The 22309-nt window shown below is 41.8% G+C and overlaps 3 protein-coding genes across 4 annotated transcripts in view; all 3 read right to left on the bottom strand.

The window, feature by feature from the left end:
* Positions 1 to 3091: 3091 nt before the first annotated feature.
* On the bottom strand, positions 3092 to 4838 carry LOC146990862 (protein jagunal homolog 1-B). 2 transcript variants are annotated; one of them, XM_085800920.1, is made up of 4 exons: positions 4715 to 4838; positions 4290 to 4393; positions 3907 to 3979; positions 3092 to 3745 (listed from the first exon to the last, which is right to left on the bottom strand). In XM_085800920.1, the coding sequence occupies exons 2-4, from the start codon at positions 4376 to 4378 to the stop codon at positions 3356 to 3358; spliced, it is 552 nt and encodes a 183-aa protein (XP_085657046.1). In that variant the 5' UTR covers positions 4379 to 4393; positions 4715 to 4838; the 3' UTR covers positions 3092 to 3355. The 2 variants fall into 2 exon arrangements, with proteins under 2 accessions (XP_085657046.1, XP_085657056.1); XM_085800930.1 differs by having other exon boundaries at positions 4290 to 4387; positions 4715 to 4805.
* An 872-nt stretch (positions 4839 to 5710) lies between these two features.
* On the bottom strand, positions 5711 to 22050 carry LOC146990861 (uncharacterized). Its single transcript, XM_085800912.1, has 3 exons — positions 21991 to 22050; positions 9132 to 9403; positions 5711 to 8820 (listed from the first exon to the last, which is right to left on the bottom strand). Exons 2-3 carry the CDS (start codon positions 9397 to 9399, stop codon positions 6869 to 6871), a joined length of 2220 nt encoding a protein of 739 aa, XP_085657038.1. The 5' UTR covers positions 9400 to 9403; positions 21991 to 22050; the 3' UTR covers positions 5711 to 6868.
* ect2l (epithelial cell transforming 2 like) overlaps positions 22015 to 22309 on the bottom strand; it is an 89381-nt gene continuing 89086 nt past the window's right edge. Inside the window, exon 22 of the mRNA XM_085800899.1 lies at positions 22015 to 22144. The gene's annotated coding sequence lies outside the window, so the exon portion shown is untranslated. The remainder of the gene's footprint in view (positions 22145 to 22309) is intronic.

Here is a 22309-nt window from a genome sequence, read left to right as displayed (position 1 = left end):
TACAGATGGCTGACTTACCCAGAGAAGCACATGGCACAAACCAGGAATGGGATCAAGGTTAAACATGTACAAGTTGTTTGTAAATGAAAATAAGTACAAAATAAAAACCTAAAATAAAAGTTTTGTATCTTTTATATATATAAACCACTTATTGCATCTTGCTATATAATATATATATAGGGTTAGGGATATATATATACACATATATATACATACACACACCTCATTTATTGCGTCTTGCCTTATTGCTTGTTATACCGTCACAGACTTCTTTACTCAAGATGTCTCCAATTTGACACTCCAACGAGATGACGTCCTCCAGGAGGGCCATGGAGCACAGATCTTACGTCTTTACTTTAGGTTTGTGGTGTTTATTTTGTACATTCATAAACAACTTTACATATCCCATCCCTGGTTTGTGCCATGTGCTTCACTGGGTAAGTCGGCCATCTTGTAAACCAGGCCATGTGGCTGCAGGTCATCGTTCCAACCAAGCAGCAGTACACCAGACTTGACTCAGTCAAAGTGCTTGTGGTTGAAACAACACCTGCAGCCACATGGCCTGGTCTACAAGATGGCTGACTCACCACAAACCAGGGATGGGATCAAGGTTAAACAATGTAAAGTTGTTTGTAAATGAAAATAAGTACAAAATAAAAACCAAACCTGAAGAAAAGACGTAAGATCTGTGCTCCATGGCTCCTGGAGGACGTCACCTCGTTGGAGCGTCAAAGGAGACATCTTGAGTAAATGAGTCTGTGACAGTCAAAACACATAAACAAGCAATAAGGCTAGATGCAATAAATTGTTTATATATACCGTATATAATTAAAAAGATACAAAACTTTAAAACACATGTATTGTTGACCATAACTTTAGTATGAGGTGAACCCCAGAAAAACAAACTAGCATTAATGACAAATAAAGAAATGCTCTTACTGCTGTGCAGACAGTCAGTCAGCTCCTCCTGCTTCATCTTCATTGTGATGTTCACAAACACCTCTGACTCTCCACCTGGGACAACACATACACAAAAACATTTAGTCACACTCATCCTGACATTTAGAAATGTTTGAGCTGCAACACTTCAGCTACAAATCACACTTACATTGTGTTTTCTCCAGAAACATTGAGGTGGCTCACTCCTGGCTCCATCTGCTGGTCAAAGCATATAATTACACCAGGTTAGCTTTAAATCACAGAAAACCTGCAGTTTACATTGAAAATATGAATAAAGTTGACACACACTTTCTTATTATAATTTGCACACTGACACTATGCACTTGTAGGCTGGAGGAAAAAAATTGCAGCAAATATTGTGTTAAAAATAAAAAGTGCCTGTAGTTTTTACTTTTTACTACAATGTAAAACAACAACAAGAATGCACTATAACCTTTTACAGGTGAACTTCATTTAACCTTTTCTAAACTTTTGAATGCACATGTTTCAGTCCTTATTGAATAACACGCTGTTCTCTAACAAGGTGATTAACCACAAACATCACAAGCAGTATTGTAATTGTCATTGAACCACTACATGTTCTGGTTCAATGACAGTTTGTAGACAGTCCTCTCCTCTCCACCATGTTCACATGTTGACATCATGAGACCAAGACAACACTTTGATCACATTGATCATTGAGATTTTTGTCGCGCTATAGCCACCACTGTAGTTAGCTTTTGTTTGAGATGAAGAAATGACCATTGCATCCTTCTATCGTGATAGAATATCACTGTGTAGCATGAATTTTTATAGGGATATTCTTGTCAAAGATCCTTAACTTTTTGTGAATAATAGATAGTCTACATACTCATGCATTGTATATTCAAAATAAACCACAGTGAGTATGAGTTGAATCGTGAACTCATCACTCATCATCTTTGTCTTTACAAACAGTGTAAAGACATTTCCAGATGTTTAATCAAATCACTTCTTTCTTATCGGACACAAACATAAAGAGTCAACTAATTCAATCATGTTCCTGACATGACAACGCTGAGTGAAGTTTAAGTTTACAAAGACAGAGGAACAGCTTCCTGTTCAGCCTGCAGCTAACTGCTAACAGTTAGCTGCTAACTACTAGATGCTAACTGCTAACAGTTAGATGCTAACTGCTAACTGCTAGATGCTAACAGTTAGCTGCTGTCTCTGTGACCCATGGATGTATTATATTAACGCTGTGACCGTTGACCATGGATGTAACGTTATTACCATGCCGCTAACGTCTCTTTCTACGTCAACACGTCTCCGCGGTTTCAACAGCTTCTTCATAAACGTATCTATTTTCACTAGTGAAGGTTTTTATCGCACTTACGGTGAGTTTGAGCGAAGTTCACGGCGTCTCAGGTGGACTTCAGGTGTGTTTACCGCACGCAGGTGAATCAGGAAGTGAAGCGGAAGCTGCTGCGGCTGCGACAGCAGCGCCCCCTGGCGGAGAGGAGGAGAGACACCCAGCTACAACCGCCCACTGGCTCCACTTAGAAACTACTTCTATTTCTAAAATGAATACTGATTAAAAACTAATGTTACTCCACATTCAAGAGCAGGCTACATCCTGGTCAGGGCTCCAGTTTGTTGCAGGAACTACAGGTCAGAATTCTTCAATTTTCATCCATCCATCCATCCATTCTGATTTAGAGAGCCCAACCATGAATGCCACTACTTCAAACCACCACAATGAGTTTACAAAAACTTTATCTCAATTGGGGACTGATTGAGATGATATATACATACAGCTTTATAGCACACACTTACACTACCAGTCAAAAGTTTGGACACACTTTCTCATTCAGATGTAGGTGTGACATGGCTGATGCTATGTTTACATGGCACTGCAAATCCTCCATGTCGTCCTCATCCTCCTCTTTCTTGGCAGGTCCAACACAAACAGTAACACACAAAACTTGTGGGGCTCCATTAACTCCATTGTGTACAAACTTTGTGAAAAGAGACTTTATTTTGTTGAAAATCACACACCCACAGTAAAGTCCAAGTTTGTACAAATTTACAAAGACAGATGACTGACTAAAGACTTTTTCAAGTGACGCTGGACAACAATCAAATTCAAGAGCCTCTCACAACTGACAATTAAATCAAATAATCAAATTTATTTGTTTCCAAACACTGACCAACATATTATTATTACAGCAAGACATTAATCATTTACTGTGATGAAATGCCAAATTAATTAATGCTCAGAGTGACGGCAGTCATTATTTGTCCACAAACTTATTTTCAGCCAAAAGATTTAGGTCACCTGAGACCGAGACAGAGTCACCTGTAGGAGTCTCTTTTCTAGCTTTCAGATTGCCTCTGCCTCAGTGGGTCCACAACCTGGCAGAAGATCTCAGCCAGCTCATTTCTTCTTCTTGTCTTGTGTGGTGCTGAACCACTGATCCAGCAGCTTCTTGCTGTAGTAGATCTGCCAGCCGTGCACCTGCACGGCAATGACGATCACCAGGTACATGACCGACACGGCCGAGAAGCCAAAGATAAAGCGGTATGCTTTCCCGTGACGATAGAGCTGCTGCGCCACGGGGAACATCTCCATGCAGCCGTAGATCAGAGGAGCCACGCAGAAGAGCCCGGCGCTGATCATGGAGATGACCAGGTAGCTGATGTTGTTGCGAGGCAGCGCCAAGAAGCTGAAGGTTGTAGGAATGATGCTGAGGAGGTATGGGTACTCCCATTGGTACGGTGAGGCCACCACCTTGTGGGACACCAGGCTCAGTTGGCTCACAGTCACCTAAGTAAACAGAGATGCTGCAGTGTTACAACTGGATCATCTGTTAATAAACTGGATCATCTGTTAATAAACTGGATCATCTGTTAATAAACTGGATCATCTGTTAATAAACTGGATCATCTGTTAATAAACTGCACTCTTTATTGTGGTTTTGCCTTTACCTGAGCTGCCATCAGGATCCAGATCAGAACATGGACAATGTTGAGTTTGCGGATTTCAGACTTCAAGGCGACGCTGCACAAAATAAGACAAAGGTGTGGGTGATCAGTGGAGATCATATTTCACCAATACTGCAAATTGTATCTCTAAAATTAATTGTGTGCATGTACATGGTGGATAAATAGTTTTGATTCACACAATTATTAATAAAATACTTTAAACTTGGTATCATTTTCTGATAATACATCAATTACAAAAGGGTTGTTGCTTTCAAATGGTCGCTTAGCAGTTTCCTGTATTTGACCTTTAAAGCCAGATGTTTACAGTATGTCCTTCCTTATGTTTATACCCTCATGTTTGACAACACACACACACTCGCCCTCACCTCATCTGGTAATGTGAAGCGACCCGCTCCCGGTGCTGAAAGTCACTGCCGTCGGTACCAGCTGCTCTCGGACCAGCTCTTGAAGCCATGCTGGAGATCTGAAACTGACACACATGACATGACGATCGATGAAATACATTGTCTACGATGGGTTGCAGCTCCAAGTTAAAGTCTAGTGCCGGCGAATCATCGTCAAAATACAACGGAACCGCCTGTGTTTCGTTGTCTCAGAAGATGTAGGGACACACGACTGCAAACTGAGCTGACAGGCTAACTAACGCAGGCTAAGTTACTAACTAACTGTTAGCTCTTCGGCTAGCTGGCTGGCTGTCTGTAGCTATATATATCTATGTATCAGTGTCAGGAAACAAATGTTCGACTCTTTCGTATAGAAACTGTTAAATGGGGTTTATCGTAGCACTCACCGTTTACGTGCCAGTGTTCACAAAAAGTCTCAAAGCCAAAACAGATATATTTGCTGCTATCACTGAATGACAGCAGCCGAGTCCATCCATGCAAAGAAGTGACGTACACGGAGGAAGTGTGACGTCGCAAACTCTGATTGGTCCAAATCCGTTAAATACAAACTAACTTTATTGATATGACAACAGCGCTTTACATTGGCAGTATGGATGTGTATGTATTTATCATATCATCTGGATACCTGATCGAAAATAATAGATCCATGAATGTAATACATCCATAGTTAAGAGTATGTGGTTGTCCAAAGCTGCTTTAGCTCATATTAAGGCAACTTTAGTAAAAGAAAAACAATTGTTTGAAGAATAAAACATTAGTTCAATGTTAATGGTGATAGATAGATAGATAGATAGATAGATAGATAGATAGATAGATAGATAGATAGATAGATAGATAGATAGATAGATAGATAATTTATTAATACAGACTCTGGGTCCAGTTAAAAGGTGACCACTGTGGGGGGAAAAAACAAGAAGGAAAAAAACAAATGAAGAGAGACAATGCACAATGTGTTGTTTCTCTGAGCCATAGACATAAACCTATAAAAACCAAACAACCTGAACCATTAAACTCATACCTGTGATTTATGTGCGTTGCCACGTCTCAGGTTTTGGTCACACACTTTTTATTTTATTTTATTTTTAAAAGTTTTGCACATAGATCAGTGAGATGGGTTGTTTCTTTGACCCCATGTCTTTGTGTCTTCTGCGTCACCATGTCTCAGGTTCTGGTCACACACTCCGAGAAGGTCCAGACTTGCTCCTTTCAAAAATGCCTTGAGGTAACTTCTGTTGTCAGTTTGCACTCTACAAAAACATACATAATATGGACTCATCGATGTCTGTTCAGTACACAATAAAGTGTTACATAAAGCATAAACATAAACACAAATACAGATAAAGGCACAAACTGTGAAGATAATGATGATCCAGTCAAGATAGCTGTTTTTATTTCTGTATTAAAAGTCACCAGTAAAAGCAACACAGAAAAATTCACAGATTTAGGCACAATTTTCAATTTGCTTATGCTGTGCACCATTGTCTAAAGAAAAAACAAACAAATATTAATAAAAAAAAACAAAAAACAAAAAACAAAACGGGAGGAAACAGGCTTAAAAGAATTTCATTCCAAAATGGCACGTCCACAGTTTGCACACCTCAACTGTAAAATACTGCCACATACATATACGACTGGGTATGAACATTGCTGAATATAGCCTATATATTTTTTTGTCACAGAACCTGCATGTTCTGTTCTGCATTTTGGAATGAATTCCCATTTACTGTTTAACAAAAACAAAAACAAAAAAACAAAACAATCCCAAGTAATCAGTAGTCAAACAAATAAATTACAGAGAATACTGACAAACAAACTTTTCAAAGAAAGGTTCAACAAAACAAAACAAGTCTATGACATCAAATCAATCTGCCAAATTGTGGGAAAAACTGCAATATAGCTATTTTTCTGTTCTGTTCTGGGCTGCTTTATCACATTGTATAAAATATCCCAAATTATTTTCTATTAAAAAGCTGCAATTTCCAAGTAACATAAAAAGACTGACAATAACTTAATGACTGCACAGTGGCCAAAACACACGACCCAACTGTAAGTTACGCTAACTTTGAGTAAATGCATTGTACCGTGAAACCGATATGATTGTATGTGCCCAGTGTACAGTTTAAAACTGTAAAGCAATAAGAAACTAGTGAAAAGTGAATACAACTCTGCAACAAAAAGCCTCACTGTTCCAGAAATTATTCCAGCCAAGTCATGAATTCTGATATATTGTGTATGTATGGTTATAAGGATAAATGACATGTAAACATACAAGAATTATGAAAACTGAGATATTTGGTAGTATTTTTTAAACTATTTTTGGATTTCTACATATGATACCAATGGTTGTTCACAATATATATACTATACTGTTCTCTGATTGTAAAAACAAATGTGATGCATATAATTTAGAGAATAATTCAATTATGTATGTTGCTACTATAAAACAGGTTGTACTACCACAACTCATTTGGAACCACTCAGTCTAATGTACATTGTACCTTTGAGTCTAAAGTTATTTCACCTTTGTTTAGCCACCCCTCTCACATTGGGTACAACAAGTATCCAGCAAATATCGAGTGGACATACTGACCAGCATAAAGTCCTGCAGCCTGGTCTGATGGCAGCTGCAAATGTACAGTGTCTCCTTTTCGTAATGGGAGTACTGCACTCCCTGAAGCCTGATCCAGCAAGCCCTTTTTGTACTCATCGTAAGTGTACATTACTGGCTCATTGTTCTTCATCAGTGCCACCCACACATTACCTCCTTTGCAGTTGACGTGGTAAGAAAAGTAGTAGACCCCTGGTATGCTACAGGTGAAAATACCAGTTTGGGGATTGTAGTCTTGATTGCCGTTGTGCAGGAGTTTGTCAAAGATAATCGGAGAGCCCACGGGAGGGAATGGATTTGTGAGCTTGGCTGTGAACGCAGGCATCTCCAGGCTACTTCCACCAATCTCAGCTCCATTCTTCTTGTAGCCTTGTTTTTGGCCAGGGTATGGGCCACTCACAGGGAGGATCTGTCCAAGGTCATGAGCAGGTAATCCTGGTGGACCAGGTGGTCCGGGTTGTCCTGGTTGCCCTGGAAGTCCAGGGGGGCCACTAGGGCCATTGTTTCCTTGAGGGCCAATGTGACCTTGGGGCCCTGGCTTTCCGTCACCAGGATAGCCATATTTACCGGGCATGCCTTTTTCGCCCTTTTGACCCGGGAGCCCAGGGGGTCCGATTGGCCCCCCGGGTCCTGTAAGCCCTGGAATTCCTTGTGGTCCCTGGTGACCTGTCTCTCCAGGTTGTCCCCCCTCCCCTCTTGGTCCAGTTAATCCTGAAGCACCAGGCAAACCAGTTAAACCTCTAGCACCTGTTTCTCCTTTCGGGCCAATGGGCCCTTGTAAACCTCTTGGTCCTGGTTGTCCTCCCTCTCCAAATCTACCTGGCATTCCTGGAAGACCTGAAGGCCCTAATTCACCTTTTATTCCTGGATTTCCTTTTGGTCCCCCAGCACCATACTCTCCCTTTTGCCCTGGGAAGCCAATACTACCGGGAGGCCCTATTGGACCTGGTGGGCCAGGCATACCGGTAGGACCGGTGGGACCAATGACACCTGGAATACCTCCGTGACCTTTATCACCTTTAGAACCTGGAGGTCCAGGAAAACCAGCATGCCCTTTGTGGCCTTTGGGCCCTGGAAACCCTGGCTTGCCATACCCTGGCATTCCTGGACCCCCTGGTAAACCTGGTGGGCCTGGTTCTCCTTTCGCTCCCAAGGGCCCAGGTTGCCCTCTAAAACCATCTTTCCCTGGTTTTCCAATTCCTGGCAAACCTGGTGGTCCTGGTTGGCCTCTGTCACCAGGTGGTCCTGCCAGTCCTGGCTCCCCAGGAGGACCAGATTTTCCTGGTATCCCTGGTTGTCCAGGGTGACCATTGAGGCCAGGTGTACCGATGCCAGGCATGCCCACATTTCCAGGGGGACCTGGTGGTCCCCCAGGTCCTTTCAAACCTGGCAAACCCGGTAGACCGAGCCCTTTGTCTCCCCTGGGGCCGGGAGGACCGGGTGGCCCGGGTGGACCCTTTTGGCCTGGCTCACCTCCAGGACCTGTCTGTCCTGGCAATCCCTGGCCTCCTAGTTTTGAAATTCCAGGGAGCCCCGGGGGACCTGGGAGACCTGCAGGACCAGGAAGTCCAGTTGGTCCTTCGCCACCATTTGGGCCAAGGTCACCTTTTGGTCCTGGTAATCCAGGTCCTCCAGGCTTTCCTGGCAATCCTGGCATGCCAGGTTTTCCTATTCCTGGGTAACCTTGAGGACCCGGAGGCCCTGGCTTTCCTGGAGACCCTGGCAATCCTTGACCGTGTAGTCCCGTTGGGCCTTGTGGCCCTTGTGGCCCTGGTGGTCCTGTTGGTCCAGAGGGTCCTTGAATTCCTTGGGGTACCTCTCTGAGACCTTCTCCCCCTGGACCAGGGGGAAGTGGCCCTTTAGCCCCTCTGGGAAATGTTTGGCCTGATAAAAAAGAAATGAATTAGCAGACAGAGGTGAATAGTGATCAACTGAGTCAATAAGAACTGTTATGAAGCAAAAGAAAAAGAAACAAGACATAAGTTACAATAAGTGATGTTCCTAATATGATCTAATATCAGTTCATTTATTTGTGATATTGAGTCACACAAAGATCATATATTATATAAAGTTATAGTCAAGGTTACAATCAGAACAGGAAAGCAAATAACCCATATGGGTTTAACTAGAACTGCAGATGTACCAACAGATGTGTGTAAATTGATTAACAGTATATTTTCTTTTTTTGCACTGACCTTTTCCCTCCGTCAGTTTCCTCTCTTTGCCCATTTGCAGAGGCAGCTGAGGAAGCTCTTTTCCATACTGAGGCACTAATGGCATTAATGGCATCTCATTCCCCAAAAACTGTTGCTGGGGATACCCATCATTGTACTGTGGCAGGGGCTGGTGCTGTTGAGGTGGCTGCTTATGTCCATAATACGCCCCACCGTGGGCCAGATGTAATGAACACAGCTGGATCGCTGAGATGAGCAGATAGAAAGACTGAAAGGATACAGGAGCCATTGTTCTGCAGTGGAGAACAAAACACATCCACATCATATTAAATTAAATATTGCCCAACTTGTCATAAAGAGTTTTATCATAATTTGTGGTCTTATTCTTTTTTTGTCTGCATTGTCTCTTCACTTTGTGCAAGTAGCTTGTTGTCATAAAGTTGAACAAGAGAGGCATAAAAAAGAGGATGGTTATGAGTACTTCACTTCCCATAATGCAACAGAATCACCTTTTTTGTGAGCCTTTCTCTGTCTAGTAAAGGCCTCAAGCATCACAGCTCAAGCATGCAACCAAATCCTTCTGCAACAAATCTGTAATCTGTAGTTCCTAAGCCCAAGCCAGCTGGACAAACAGCATACTCTTCAATAGAACAGAACCTCATCAGAGAGCAGCCTTCATATCAGTGTGACCAGCAGGCTGTGCTCTTCGATAAGCATCTCAACGAGGAAATGACGACCCTCTGGGACTTATGAAACCCACTGTGGTCAAACTGAAAAAGAAACAAAACCCCTCTTCTTCGTCGTGTTTACACGTGTAAAAGCCTCAGAGTCTTGTATCCTTGAAGTGAATTATATTGCATACGTTGCTAAAACATGTATCGTAATTAAGAGGCCCCGCAGGGGACGAGGTCAGTTTCGAACATAATCCTTAATCTTTTAAACATGTCTGTGCTAAAGAGACGGGGTAAGTGCTACCAGCAGCACAGTGTGAAAATAAATAGTGATGGGTGAATGTATGTTTTCCTGCTCTGTAATATTTGTGTGTCCTGAAACAGAACCCAGGAGATCAAAGTTTTTGGAAAGCTGAAACAATGGAAATTAGACTTGCTTACATTTTTCTGGGCAATTATTTGAAAAAGCAAGCTCAGTAATGTAAGGCTGAAGATGATTACTGCGCACACACTTCCTTCACAGTGCAGCTAACCCTCAGAAAAGGGAAGGTGAATGTTTCAATGTATGCACAATTTTATGTCCATAGTAACAAATCTGAAAATTTTTGGTTATTTTGATCATCCCACAGGAAGACAGCTCCACATAAATCACATAAATCCACATAACATTATATACATCAGACATTCTCTATATACATTCTCTCAGTCTTCTCAAACTGACGGTCGTCGCTCCCTCCTCTTTGGCCTGCGTCTCCTCTGTCGGGTTCCTCCTCTGCTTCCCCTCGCTTCAGGTGGCTTCTCTGGGTCTTTTTCAAGGCATGAGTGGGACGGTGGCCATGCACGGGATACCAGCCGGGTGTGAGCTGCTGCTGAGCCCTGCGAAAATATGAATGTCAGGTTCGATGAATGTCAGGTAGTGACCTTTCACAGAGGCCTGGGGTTTGTAACACTAAGCTGCCATCCCCACCTGGTAGACATATTTTGGCCCTGATACAGTTATGCCGAGACACACCCCTCTCCTTGAGGAATGTAGGGACGAGAGCTATTAAAAATAAGTGTTACAGAGCTGGAAAATTACAAAACTGTATCTTTGCAGCCTGTTTGGGAGACAGATATCTATAAAATATTCAACTTGGTGTTTTTTCTGTATTTATACAGGCTCTACCTACCGATTGCCACTGATCTTGGCTGTAAAACAAAAGCAGTGATCTGATAAGGGCAGCAACCTGCAGATAGTTTCAGGACAGTGACTTAAAAATGCAACAAAACCTGAAATGAAGGAGTGAATGGTCATCACAGCCATGTGACTGAGTACAGAGGCCTCCAGAAGTCACAGATGCTGTTTACTGCTGTATGTATAGATCCAGCACCATGGACAGAGACCACAGTCTCTACAGCCACGAGACGATAAGAGACGTGTCCATACGGTTATTGTGGTTGACGTCTGATCCACATCTTGGCACAACAGCATCAATTGTTATCCACAACTCAACAAGCTGCGAGAAAAGAAAATGTTTTGTGCAGCATAGCAACCACTTATGTCATTTCTCAAGTTTAATTTGTAGTTTTGTCCTAATTCAAGCTCTATTGATTGACAGCAGACTGAACAGAACTCAAGTGCTGAGCTTTTTACCCAGAACCAAGAAGCATGGCCTCCTTCCACTGACTCGAATAGGTTAAAGAATTGATTTTAAGACACTGCCGATTACTTTTTTTCATTTCTGATTACTTTGAAGGCTGTTTGTGGCCGAGATCCTTGAACAGAGGCTTTTTAAAAATTTGCTCCAGAAGCCCAGAGTTTGGGGCTAAACCTTTAAAGCCTTTCTTCAAACATACTTGTACTACTTATACTTATACTTGAGCTTTTCTCTTTTCTATCTGTCTTTAATTGTATGAAGCATTTTCCCGTTTAGTTTTTGTTTTTTAAATAACAATAAAACTGAATAAAGATGTTTTTTTTAATCTTGAGGCAGCAGCCGCGCATGCAGACATCTGAGGGGTCGTGTCTGATTTGTGAAATGATGAGCTCATTTTTAAGCAGCAGAGGAAGTTGAAAGAGCATGGACAGTCCTTCAGATGAATGGAAACATTTAGTCTGTTTACATGCAGTCATACATGCATTGTTTGTCTCGCCACGGTTCAAAAACCAACTTGTAAAAACCACAGCAGGCGCGTTTCAGTGCCACATACTGATATTATGACCACACTAAATACCCTTCTTAAATGTTTCCCCAAACTCTAGCTCCGAAACAAATCGGTTGTTAAACATCCAGAGAACCAGCAAGGGATTGATTCTCAAGTATTGATCTTCTAAATTGAACATGATGTCACACATGGGGATGTTAAACTGACCATCGCTGTACTCAAAGCCCTTTGCACTCGTACAAAGCGAAATATTCTCTGCAGACAAAGAAGGAACATATGCTTGGCGAGGAAACGAGACGACCTCCGTAAAACAATAAGTCAGCAAAACAAAGAGGACAGGCCGCTGCTTTGAAACACATGTTCCCCCCCGACCTCCAAGGATACGTCAGTCTTCAGGGTTTACCGAGACGAGGCAGACAAAAACACATCCTATCCCATTTACAGGACGAGCTGCATGAGTCACAGAGCTCACTGCAGGGGCTGGATGCAGCTTTTGGCAGCGTTTCATCTGTGGTGACCGAATGTCTTAAAGACGTTTTCTGTTCCATTAAAAACATAAACTGTAGTGCATTGTATCTGAAAGTACTTCAGAAATACAAATCCCACTTTTGTATGGATAATTGACACTTGATTGCCACTTTGAACCAAGACGAGAGAAGCAAAGATTCATGATGTTGTGCTGCATGAAGTTCAGCTGTTTGTTTTATCTGTGAATGGATCTTTAATGATTACAGTGATGTTTTATTTGGATGTCTTTCTGAAATTTCTAGGGTTTCTGGGGCAACAATGAGAATCTTTCACCACCAGACTCAGGGAAGAAAATGGCTCCCCGCCTTGCTTCATCAGGTAATTTCCTGGAATTATTTTTTTCCCCCAGCACAACCATAAGCTTTCAATTCCCTCTTATCAATCAGCAAACAAAGATTTATGGAGCTATTTAAAGCAAAAGCCCTGTGGAGCTGAAATTCCTTGTAGTATCTGATTTTTCACGGTGCGGCCAATGTTTCTGACAAAATAACTCTTACCAGAATTTGCACCGGAGAGTTAACTCAACAACTGGAGAGTTTAATCTGGGACATCATCAAGGGAATCGACCTGAGACCGGGGCGGTGGATCACGACCGCTCAAAGTTTCAGATCTATGCGAATCATCTGAACAAAGTTGCACATCAAAAAGCGAGTTGTTTTTTTTCCCCACTGGATGTGAGATTGAAAATACAGAGGCTGCTGTGTGTGTTTTCTCACTGGTTATTTGTTTGACTGGTAAAATCATAAAATCAGAAATGTGCCACTTTCACAGGAGCATACAGACAGAACACAGACCTGTTTCCAGCTACAAAACATCTGCTTGCTGCTATTTTTCTTTGCTGTGTCCTGGACAAAAAATCCCCTTAAATCTAAAAACTTCATAGAAAAAGTAAACACAATTTGTCTTTCAGACCTGAACAGCCTCGTACTGTAAATCTCACAGAGCACCGATCAAGCAGCCGGTCTGCAGATGACACACCTATGTACTTGTGTTTCATTTCAGCTTTCAACACAGTCTGACCAAACCTGGACCTGGACTACCTTTGAGTGCAACAGACTGAGGTCATCCCATCATCACACCCTGACTCCTTTTTTTATAAAGTAGAGCAGTGGTTCCCAACCTGGGGGGCGGGACTCCCCAAGGGGGGCGCCAAAGATCCAGGGGGGGTCGCGAAGCCCTCTTGATTTTAAGGGGTTTAATAATTTTAATGTAATTAAAATGTTAAATAAATGAGTAGGCTAAGCATTTAATTCATATATGTGACAAAATCAACTAAATTCAAGGGCCACATTAAACATTTATTCATGTATTTAAATAGATAAACAAATAAATTATAGGCCTATATCAATAGATGATTGAATATCAACAGTTTTAAAACATTAAATACATAATATACAGCAGGGCAATATCAGTCACAATGAATTTGAAAAACAGCATGGAACAATGAGAAAAAACCTGTGTAAAATTACAACACATTCTTCAGAACTTGTACTTTTAAAAACACAATTATGTTTTTAAAAGTACAAGTTCTGAAGAAATATGTTGTAATCATACACAGGTTCTCCTGATTGTTTGTTCCATGCTGTTATTAAATTACTGAAATATAATAAAGTATTTCATGTAAAAGAAGTTATGATGATCCTTATTTTATTTTATTTTACAACCTTTTTTTAAGAAAAAGGTTGGGAACCACTGAAGTAGAGCATCCTCAGCAGCACCATGTCTCGACCTGCTCTTGAGTGGATTGGAGAACTGCTCTGTGGAGAGTGGCATGGTTTATTATCATCTGCTGGAAGTAAAAAAAAACAAAAAACAGCCAACACCTTCCCATCACTGAGCTCCGTAGGAAACCAGTCCAAACAAAAGCACTGCAGCCGACTTGACCCCCAGTGCAGCGGGTCTAGACAACACAGTGGGGTTCACTGCATAAAATATATCTTGATCTCACATTACTGGCAGCAGGGTTGTGCACTGTTGGATTCAGACTTTAACATTTGACATTTAAAGCTGTATTTTGATATAAGAAGGAACCTTATAAAAATTGTCCTTTTCATAGGAATTTTAATTGATGGAAACATTTACAAACTCTATAATCGATACTTTGTAAGTCGCACAAAATGTCAGGGATCCCACTGCTGCTGTTTAACAGGACACTGCAGATCTTTGGTCGTATATTCACACGTAGTTTTGTGTTATTGTTGCATCACCCAACTAAAGGAACAAAAAATATCCCACTGTATTTGTGTAGACCAACAGCTCAAGAACACAGATCTACTCGACTTAACTGTGTCCTCCTCACGTCTCAACAACAAAGAATCAATTTTTCAAACAAACTCTATGCTTATTTTTTTCCTTCTGTCTCTTCATCTCGTGCGTGAACCCCACTTTGATGAAAACTCCTCCGACACCTCGCTCGATGACAATCCCGTGCAACAAAGATCGCTCACCCCAGAATGATGCTGGCTCCCTCTGAAGCTCTTTGCCAACACTTACAACCACAGCCGGCCCCCACTTGGTGATGAGCCACAAGTCTTTTATCACCTCCAGCTTGGCTTTGAAAATAATCAAATTTCCATTTCTCCTCTGTGTTCCTCTCCTGACTGATTCCAGATGGGGGACTCTATCGCTCGATAAACAAATGATGAGGAACAGAGGCATGTCATTGCTTACAGATATGGGTGCCAGTCTTAATTGCTTGTGGTCGGGCCTGGCTTTTGTGTTTTGAACAGAAAGCAGAGGGTCTTTCTTTTTCAATGAGAGCAGGCAGCGAACAGTGCTGCAGGACAGGACTAAAGAGGAACTGTCACCGAACCAAAATAAAGATATTACTATAAAAACTGAGTGAGTGGTGGTTACTGAGGAGCAGAGCTTCCACTCCTCCCTCCCTCCCTTCAAAAAAACAAATCTGTTTAATGAAAAACTAATGTTAAGGATCCAGATACAAACTTTGAGGAACTCAATTCTGGTTTTTGCCTTATATTTGTAAACTAACATGTGTTATTTCTGGCCCTATGACACTTTTGACCTGTTACAGTCACCTCTGCTACAGCAAACCCAAGTTGCATTAAGTGATTTAAGGAATAAATAAGTCCTAAACTGTATTTTTCCACATTGGGATGGTGCAGCAGTACATTCAAAATAATGCAAAATACATTTAATAAATCCGAGTGTGTACTGTGCGCACACACACAAAGGAATGCAACGAACAGCTGACAGAAGTAGCCTATGCTCCAAGACAACATCTGGGGAATGCACCTGTGTGTGTGTTGATGTGTGTGTCTATTGCTGTGTATTATCTAACCTTTATAAGAAAAACATCTCTACGGTGATTCTCTTGGGCGACCATGTGCACATGAGTTTCTGCAGGAAAAAGTCACAAGAGACAACTAAAACAAAAAATACACTGACATCCAGAGCTGCAGCGATTAGTTGATTAATTTACCAACAGAAAACAGACTGTGATTAATGGTCTCTGTCCTTTTTTTCTACAAAGAGCGGCCATAAATTTCCCATTCCAAGCTTTCAATGTCAAGATTTGTTGCTTTTCTGCTGCTGTACAGTATGAAACAAATTGAAATATTTCAGAAGAGACGGTTCTGAAACAGGATATAGTTTTAGATAGAGGGTTGAAAGCAATCTCAAGTTGCAGCACTGCCTCTATCCTAAACAAAGCAATTTAAAATCACAATTAAAGGTCTTACGTATGAATATTTCAGAGCTACAAGTTAATGCTAAATCATCCACATTAACTTCAAAACCTACACAGTCACAAACTGGAGACAAATTATGGAAAAAGCTGCAAATGAAGTCCTGAACAAATCGAGTAGTGAGGCTGGTGGTTCAACAGAGGGCGCCAAACTCCATTTCTGCCCCATCAATACTTCCATCAATCTTGTTTACTGGTGTTTTCCACGACCAGGGTGGAGAGCTGGAAGGGCTTCTAGAGGTAATAGGAGCATTTTTGTGTGCACGCGCTTTGTTGGTTGATCTACACACTTCTATACGGTCAGATTTATTTTTGTTTTTCCTGTAATTAATACTGGATATTGGTTTTTGCGCATCACTTCCCTTATTTTTCCGTCCACAGTCTGCAGAGCAACATGTCTCTCAATGCTGCATTATTCTCACAAACCACAAGTCAAACTGTGAGCGTATCCCTGGACCTCGATCTGTTTTTTTTTCTTTTCGGAATCCACCGCTGCCCCTCTCTCCGTCTCCGAGCAGGTGATTTATCCCAGCTCAATCATCGGGAAACATTTTCATTTTCCCCCCGCAACCCAGCTTATCTTGATGGGAAGGGAAAACATTGAGTTTTTCCTCACTTTGTGTTGAGAGCTGAGGCAAGTTGTGCATGTCTGCTCCACCCGTTCCTCTTCCCTTGCTCTTTTTTTCAGCATTCCTTCACACCTACTCGATCTCTTTGCAGAGCGAAGGCCGGAGTCGCCCTCGCAGACGTCTACGGCCTCAAGTTCGACGAGAGGTGAGTCGGCCTGCAAAAACCCCTCACTGGTAACATTTCAAACTCATGTTCCAAATAGCCAAGTGACCATGAGGGGAAGTAGCATCCGGATGAGTTTCAAGATGGCAGCCGCAGTGTTTACTTACTGCTCCACGTACATGCTACATAATTGCGCCTACACCTCCCTCACATTCACACGCACACCACTTCACACAGCACTTCAGCCACCTCAGCCACCGACTTTCCTTCTCCTGCAGTTCTGGGAACCGCAAGTCACCAAATGTCTGGCCACAATTTTCATTTCAGGCAATGATCGGGTGGGGCGGGTGCAGAATTATTTTCCTATTAGCTTTGAGTTCTGTCAAAACACAGTATCTGGTGTCAGTGGACAGGAGTTAATAGCAACTCGGAGCGAAGAGGCACTTCAGGTTTTTGCATACTCCACATGTTCAGAGAAAAACAATCAATGGGAAACAAGGAGGGGAAAAATGTATTTTTGAATCTGAAAATATTTACACTGATGAAAGCTTATTTTACACGACATGCTCCACTATCTTGCGCAGCAGGAAAGAAACACTCGTGCGGTTTCTCAGACTTTTCCAAGTTCTCGCCTGAACTCTGTGCGGTTTCGCCACATTCTTACTCGCTCTCTCTCATATTTGCACTGGCTCTCAAAGGGACACTCCTGGTGAATGATTATTTTCACAGGCAATAACAAGGTTTGGCCAATAATCAGATCTGATCACTTATACTATGCTTAAACCACAGACCCCCGGTGGGGAAGTCTGCAGTTTGCAGCTGCATAAATAGATTTTGTGTACAGTGTAAATCAGAGAAGAACGGTCCACACTGTGCAGGAGGCCACAAGTCAGCTCCCGTCTTCTGTTTCTGTTAAGGACTTGAACTTTATCTCTTTTTGCAATGTATTAATCATAATTTCTAGTCCACTACATTCATCTGGTAGCTTTGTTACTTCTTCAGATCATTAAAAAACACAGGACAAACTGGTAGAATAAACTGTATCTTAAAGATTAGACCAAACACTTTGCCTTGTGACAGCTTGCAAAAGAAGCTGTGTTTATAAAGAGTTGGTGCTAGTTGTGCAGCCTGTGGCATTGAAAGCGTTGCAGCAGAGGAGAGTGCAACAAGATGATGTGATTAAAAGAGCATCAGTCAAATCTGTAATGAAGGAGAAGTCCACACAGATCTGATGTTTTTATCTTCTGCTCCGGTGGATGTCTGACATATGCACACAAATCACCACCTTTAATTGATTAAATATGTTTTAATCAACTCGACCACCTACTCAGTAAAATACTACTGCGTCTGTATTTACAATCTGATATCTGCATGCTGAATTAATTAACTTAACCAGGACAGTTTGTATTTTAAGATTGTTGCACTGGTGTATCTACTTGAAAACTCCTTCCACTGCTGCCAATTAATCTGATATTGGGCATACAACTGCCAAAAAGGCCATGGATACCTCGGACCACTCCCTACATCCCCATGAATGTTTTTGCAATTTAAACACACAAGACATCAGAAGATATAGTCCATGTGGGCGAATGAAAAGCCTCCAGAGTTGTAATTGGTGAAATCTGGAGGGTGGGAGCAGCAGGGTGATATTTAATGATGACTAGGTGGTAATTATATGTTGCTTTTAGTGAGGGAGACAATTTCAACTGATCAGTCATTATGGTTTTCACTTGGCAGCATTTGCTACTCACTCCAACACTGCAACACGTCTAGATGGTCTGACTGGTGACAGTAATATATATGACGACAGTCCTGCGAAGCTTAATGTGTTACACAGTCACACTGTAAAATATGCCACTCAGAGAGAAAATATGATCCTCCCTTTTCCTACTGTCCAGATGTTTTTGCAGTGGAGTATTTACGAGGGATAATAAGGACTACAACTCTGTCTACTTAGGAGTTTAGATAAGAGACACTCTCCAATAAATCTGCAAAATTTAAGTTGTAATAGTTCCAGAGTGGTGTATTTAAACTAAACTATCACTGGCTGCACACACCAGGGGGTGAAATGGATCACTTTGAGAGATTAATTGCTGTTCATTAACAATCTAAAATGACCACAGAAGTGATTTAAGTTTCATATTTTGGGACATTTCTTGGGGCTCAGCACGGTAGCAGGAGAACGGTTGGACACATGGCCCCAAATCAGAGACACATTCTCTCCGAGCTACATAAACGCTTCCTGTTCAGTAGGTGAGAACTGTGACGGAGAATGAGAGAGAGAGAAAGAGAGAAAAAAATACTGTCAGGGGACATTAACAGTGTGACAATATAAAGCTGCAGCCTGCCGACAGACCTGCATCTGATTCACTCATGCACACGTTTCCATTCGCAGCCTGCAGAGTGTCCAACTTGCAGCCTGGTCTCAGGTTTGTTTCTGTGACCTTCCAGACGGTTTCTGCATCTTCCGCTCAAAGCCAACAAGTATCAGCAACTCGACTACAACAAAAGCCAAGTACAACAACCTTAATGAGAAGCAATCACATCCTCTAGTGCAGCATCCCATCCAGCCCCCTCTCCGATGCCCCAAAAGTAAGGAGTTCATATACAACAAAGGGAGTTTTTTTATCTACCAGAAAAAAGGGAATAACTGCAACTTCACTAACTGGACTGTTTCACTTTCTTGCTGAAAATGGAAGATGGTAAATGTCAAACTAGAGACAGGGGCTAGATAGTAAAGCATTGTTAGATTTAGAACGCACTAAACACAGTCTTTCACCCAGTTTCCAGTCTTTGTGCTAAGCTAAGCTAAGCTACGCTACGCTAAGCAGCTGTGATATCAATCCTCTCAATCTAACTCTTAGGCCAGTGGTTGTTAATGACTGACATTCATACCCGGCATTTTTCAGCGGTGTCTCAAATCAGTGGAACAAAACTGGAACAGCAAATTTCTTCAGTGAATAATAATCACATACTCTGAATAAATAACTGACGGGCTCATTACCCTGACAAAAGAGTTGCGCAGACAGTCTGCTGACTCTGCAAGTTCTTTTTGTCTGGAGGAGAAGAGTCCTGGCGATCACTGTTCACTATTCTAAGGCGATGGTGAATACAGTTCATTTGTGACAAGCTGATGTATAGTATTTTCCTCCTACTGCACAGTGGCTTTCTGTATGTACTTGGAGTGGTGGAGCCGAGCTGGGGCCAAAACTCAGGGTTCACATGAGAAGATCCAGCTACCCTCGGGGTCTTTCAACACACTCAGATACACTCACAAAAAACAACACAATAGTAGCTACTCCATATTTTTGAGGACCTCTTTGGAATAGTTATATATTTTACCCCTGGACCCCACAACTATAAATCATTAGGTAACTTCAAGCTGATGAGTTGGAGATGGAGCTGAGCTTCATAAAATGTGAATGGATGATAATATATTCAGTTTCCCAAAACGTAATCCAGGTCATAACTTCTAGATCCAAACAACTATAAACTAACTGTTTGCTGAAAAGGGGGAATCTTCTTTTCCATCTTTATGGAAAAAACATGCAGCCTCAGAAAAACAAAAACACCCCCCAAAAAATGCACAAATGCATCTTGGGAGGTCTGGTGGTCGGTCCAGACACGGTGCCACTAGATGATCGCCTCCGCCAACACAAGCAGGTACACGCCAATCAAAGGATGTTGAAGCTCTGCATTCTCCTGACTTGATCTTTCTTGACCTTCTCACATCTGCAGAACAGTGTTATGTTTTCGCAACGCTGACAAAAAAAACCCGTAACAACGTTTTGCTGATGCCAACAGCTCTTACAAGTGTTACGGTAATCAAAAACTTTCAGCGAGTTAATTGTACGACTTGCTTAACCTCAAGTGCGTGAGTTCTTTTAACCACATTTTCCCCTAATTAAGAGTTTTCTCTCTGAGAAAGGAAAAACATGATCACTTTAAATCAAGAGCTGGAAGTTAGAAACAGCTGCAAATGCTGACAGAAGATAGAACAAAGTTTCTCTTTCTGACTTTTCTCATATCAAAATCTTCTTTTCCACATCGTCTCGCACACAAAAACATATCTGCTTTCATGCTATTTCAATGTGCTTTTACATGCAAGTTATATAGCAGCTTTTATGCACATTTCCACCCACAGTGGAAAAGCTCTGCAGAAACAAGGGCCGAGTTTTGGACCTGTTTAACCTGTGAAGCAGGGATTCCCAACTGTTTCCTGGCAGGTGCACACTCAGTTATTCTGTGATTAACTTATCCTAAGAGGTTGGAGAGACGAAAATCAGACTGAAAGCCGTCACGTCTGCATGTTTTAGGTAGAAGATGAGTAGAAATAAGCTGCCTGAAATATTTCCTGAAGCCCAAATTTTCCATCTCTGACTCACTTCTCAGAGCCACTGTGCTGCCAGACAGCCTCTTTCAAAAATTTACTTTAATCCTGTTTTCCTCTGATTCATGTGGGATGGTGAAAAAACTACAATAACCTAACAGTGAATCCCGTTCTTGCTCGAACAGTGGGAGAAAAACTTGCCTGCATTTTTTCCTTCTGTGTTGAAAGACATGCGACTGAAATTTCTGAAATGTCAAGACATTCCATTAACTGATGCTAAATCCTGTCAAAGTGCTGCACCGTGCATTTATTTTAACAAGTTTAAGCCGGATTTATTCTTCCCAGGTGTCTCTTTTGGATTTTCTTTGCATTTGGGAAACTGTCAGATATTATCTGCAAAGACTTCTGTCAGCAGAGGCTCACAACAGTGAGCTCTGTGAAATAGGGTGTCTTATGAAACATTTTAGAAGTTGAGAAAATGTGATTGTTGCTTTTTTTTTTTGCTTCCATGTTTCTTTGTTTAGTTGTACCTCTGTGAATCACATGCAACCTCAAAAGTTACTCATGCACTGTTCCAGGAATTCACACAGAGATATTATTTGCCAATTTTAGCCACAAGAAAAGGGGGAAATGACTCAGGCAGGACAAGAATGCAAGAAAAACACAAACTGATCATGTCTAAGGATAACTCAGTGAAAACCTAAAGATGGCGGCCATGCCAGCCAACATGCTCATATCCTGTGGTGCAAGTGGTGCTGCATCCCCTACCTTTATGTGCGTGCTGCTGCTGCTGCAGGGTGGAAGTATCACAAGGCTTTGAGGAGTCTGGGACAGACGCTGAACAGCAGCCCTGGTGAGGGTTTGGCTTTTATCTGCAGGTGGGTGGAGCTGCTCGAGCTGAAAGAGAGGAGAAGCACTGGATCTGTCCATGTATGTGAGAGAAGGAGGGAGGAAAACAGGGTCTGTGTGAGAGAAAAACCACCACAGGGACTACATGTTTGCAGCAGAGGTTATTATATACAGAAGCGAGCTGAGGGAAAAGAGGAAGCCCAATCAGCTGCACCACTATATATCACAAGGAGGAAGA

The sequence above is a fragment of the Trachurus japonicus genome, chromosome 2 (genome assembly GCF_045865225.1).
Source record: "Trachurus japonicus isolate A0001 chromosome 2, Traja_1.0".
Taxonomy (NCBI): Eukaryota; Metazoa; Chordata; class Actinopteri; order Carangiformes; family Carangidae; genus Trachurus; species Trachurus japonicus.
The sequence above is the reverse complement of the archived record's forward strand: the minus strand, read 5'-3'. Positions and strand labels throughout refer to the sequence as shown.

Bases quoted from the DNA above. Each gene is read 5' to 3' on its own strand.
- LOC146990862 (XM_085800920.1), bottom strand. From the start codon at position 4,378: ATGGCTTCAAGAGCTGGTCCGAGAGCAGCTGGTACCGACGGCAGTGAC. The intron at 3,980-4,289 runs GTGAGGGCGAGT...TATTTTGTGCAG, and splicing joins GCTTCACATTACCAGATGAG to CGTCGCCTTGAAGTCTGAAA. The intron at 3,746-3,906 runs GTAAAGGCAAAA...CTGTTTACTTAG, and splicing joins GGATCCTGATGGCAGCTCAG to GTGACTGTGAGCCAACTGAG.
- LOC146990861 (XM_085800912.1), bottom strand. From the start codon at position 9,399: ATGGCTCCTGTATCCTTTCAGTCTTTCTATCTGCTCATCTCAGCGATC. The intron at 8,821-9,131 runs GTCAGTGCAAAA...CTTTTTTATCAG, and splicing joins GAAACTGACGGAGGGAAAAG to GCCAAACATTTCCCAGAGGG.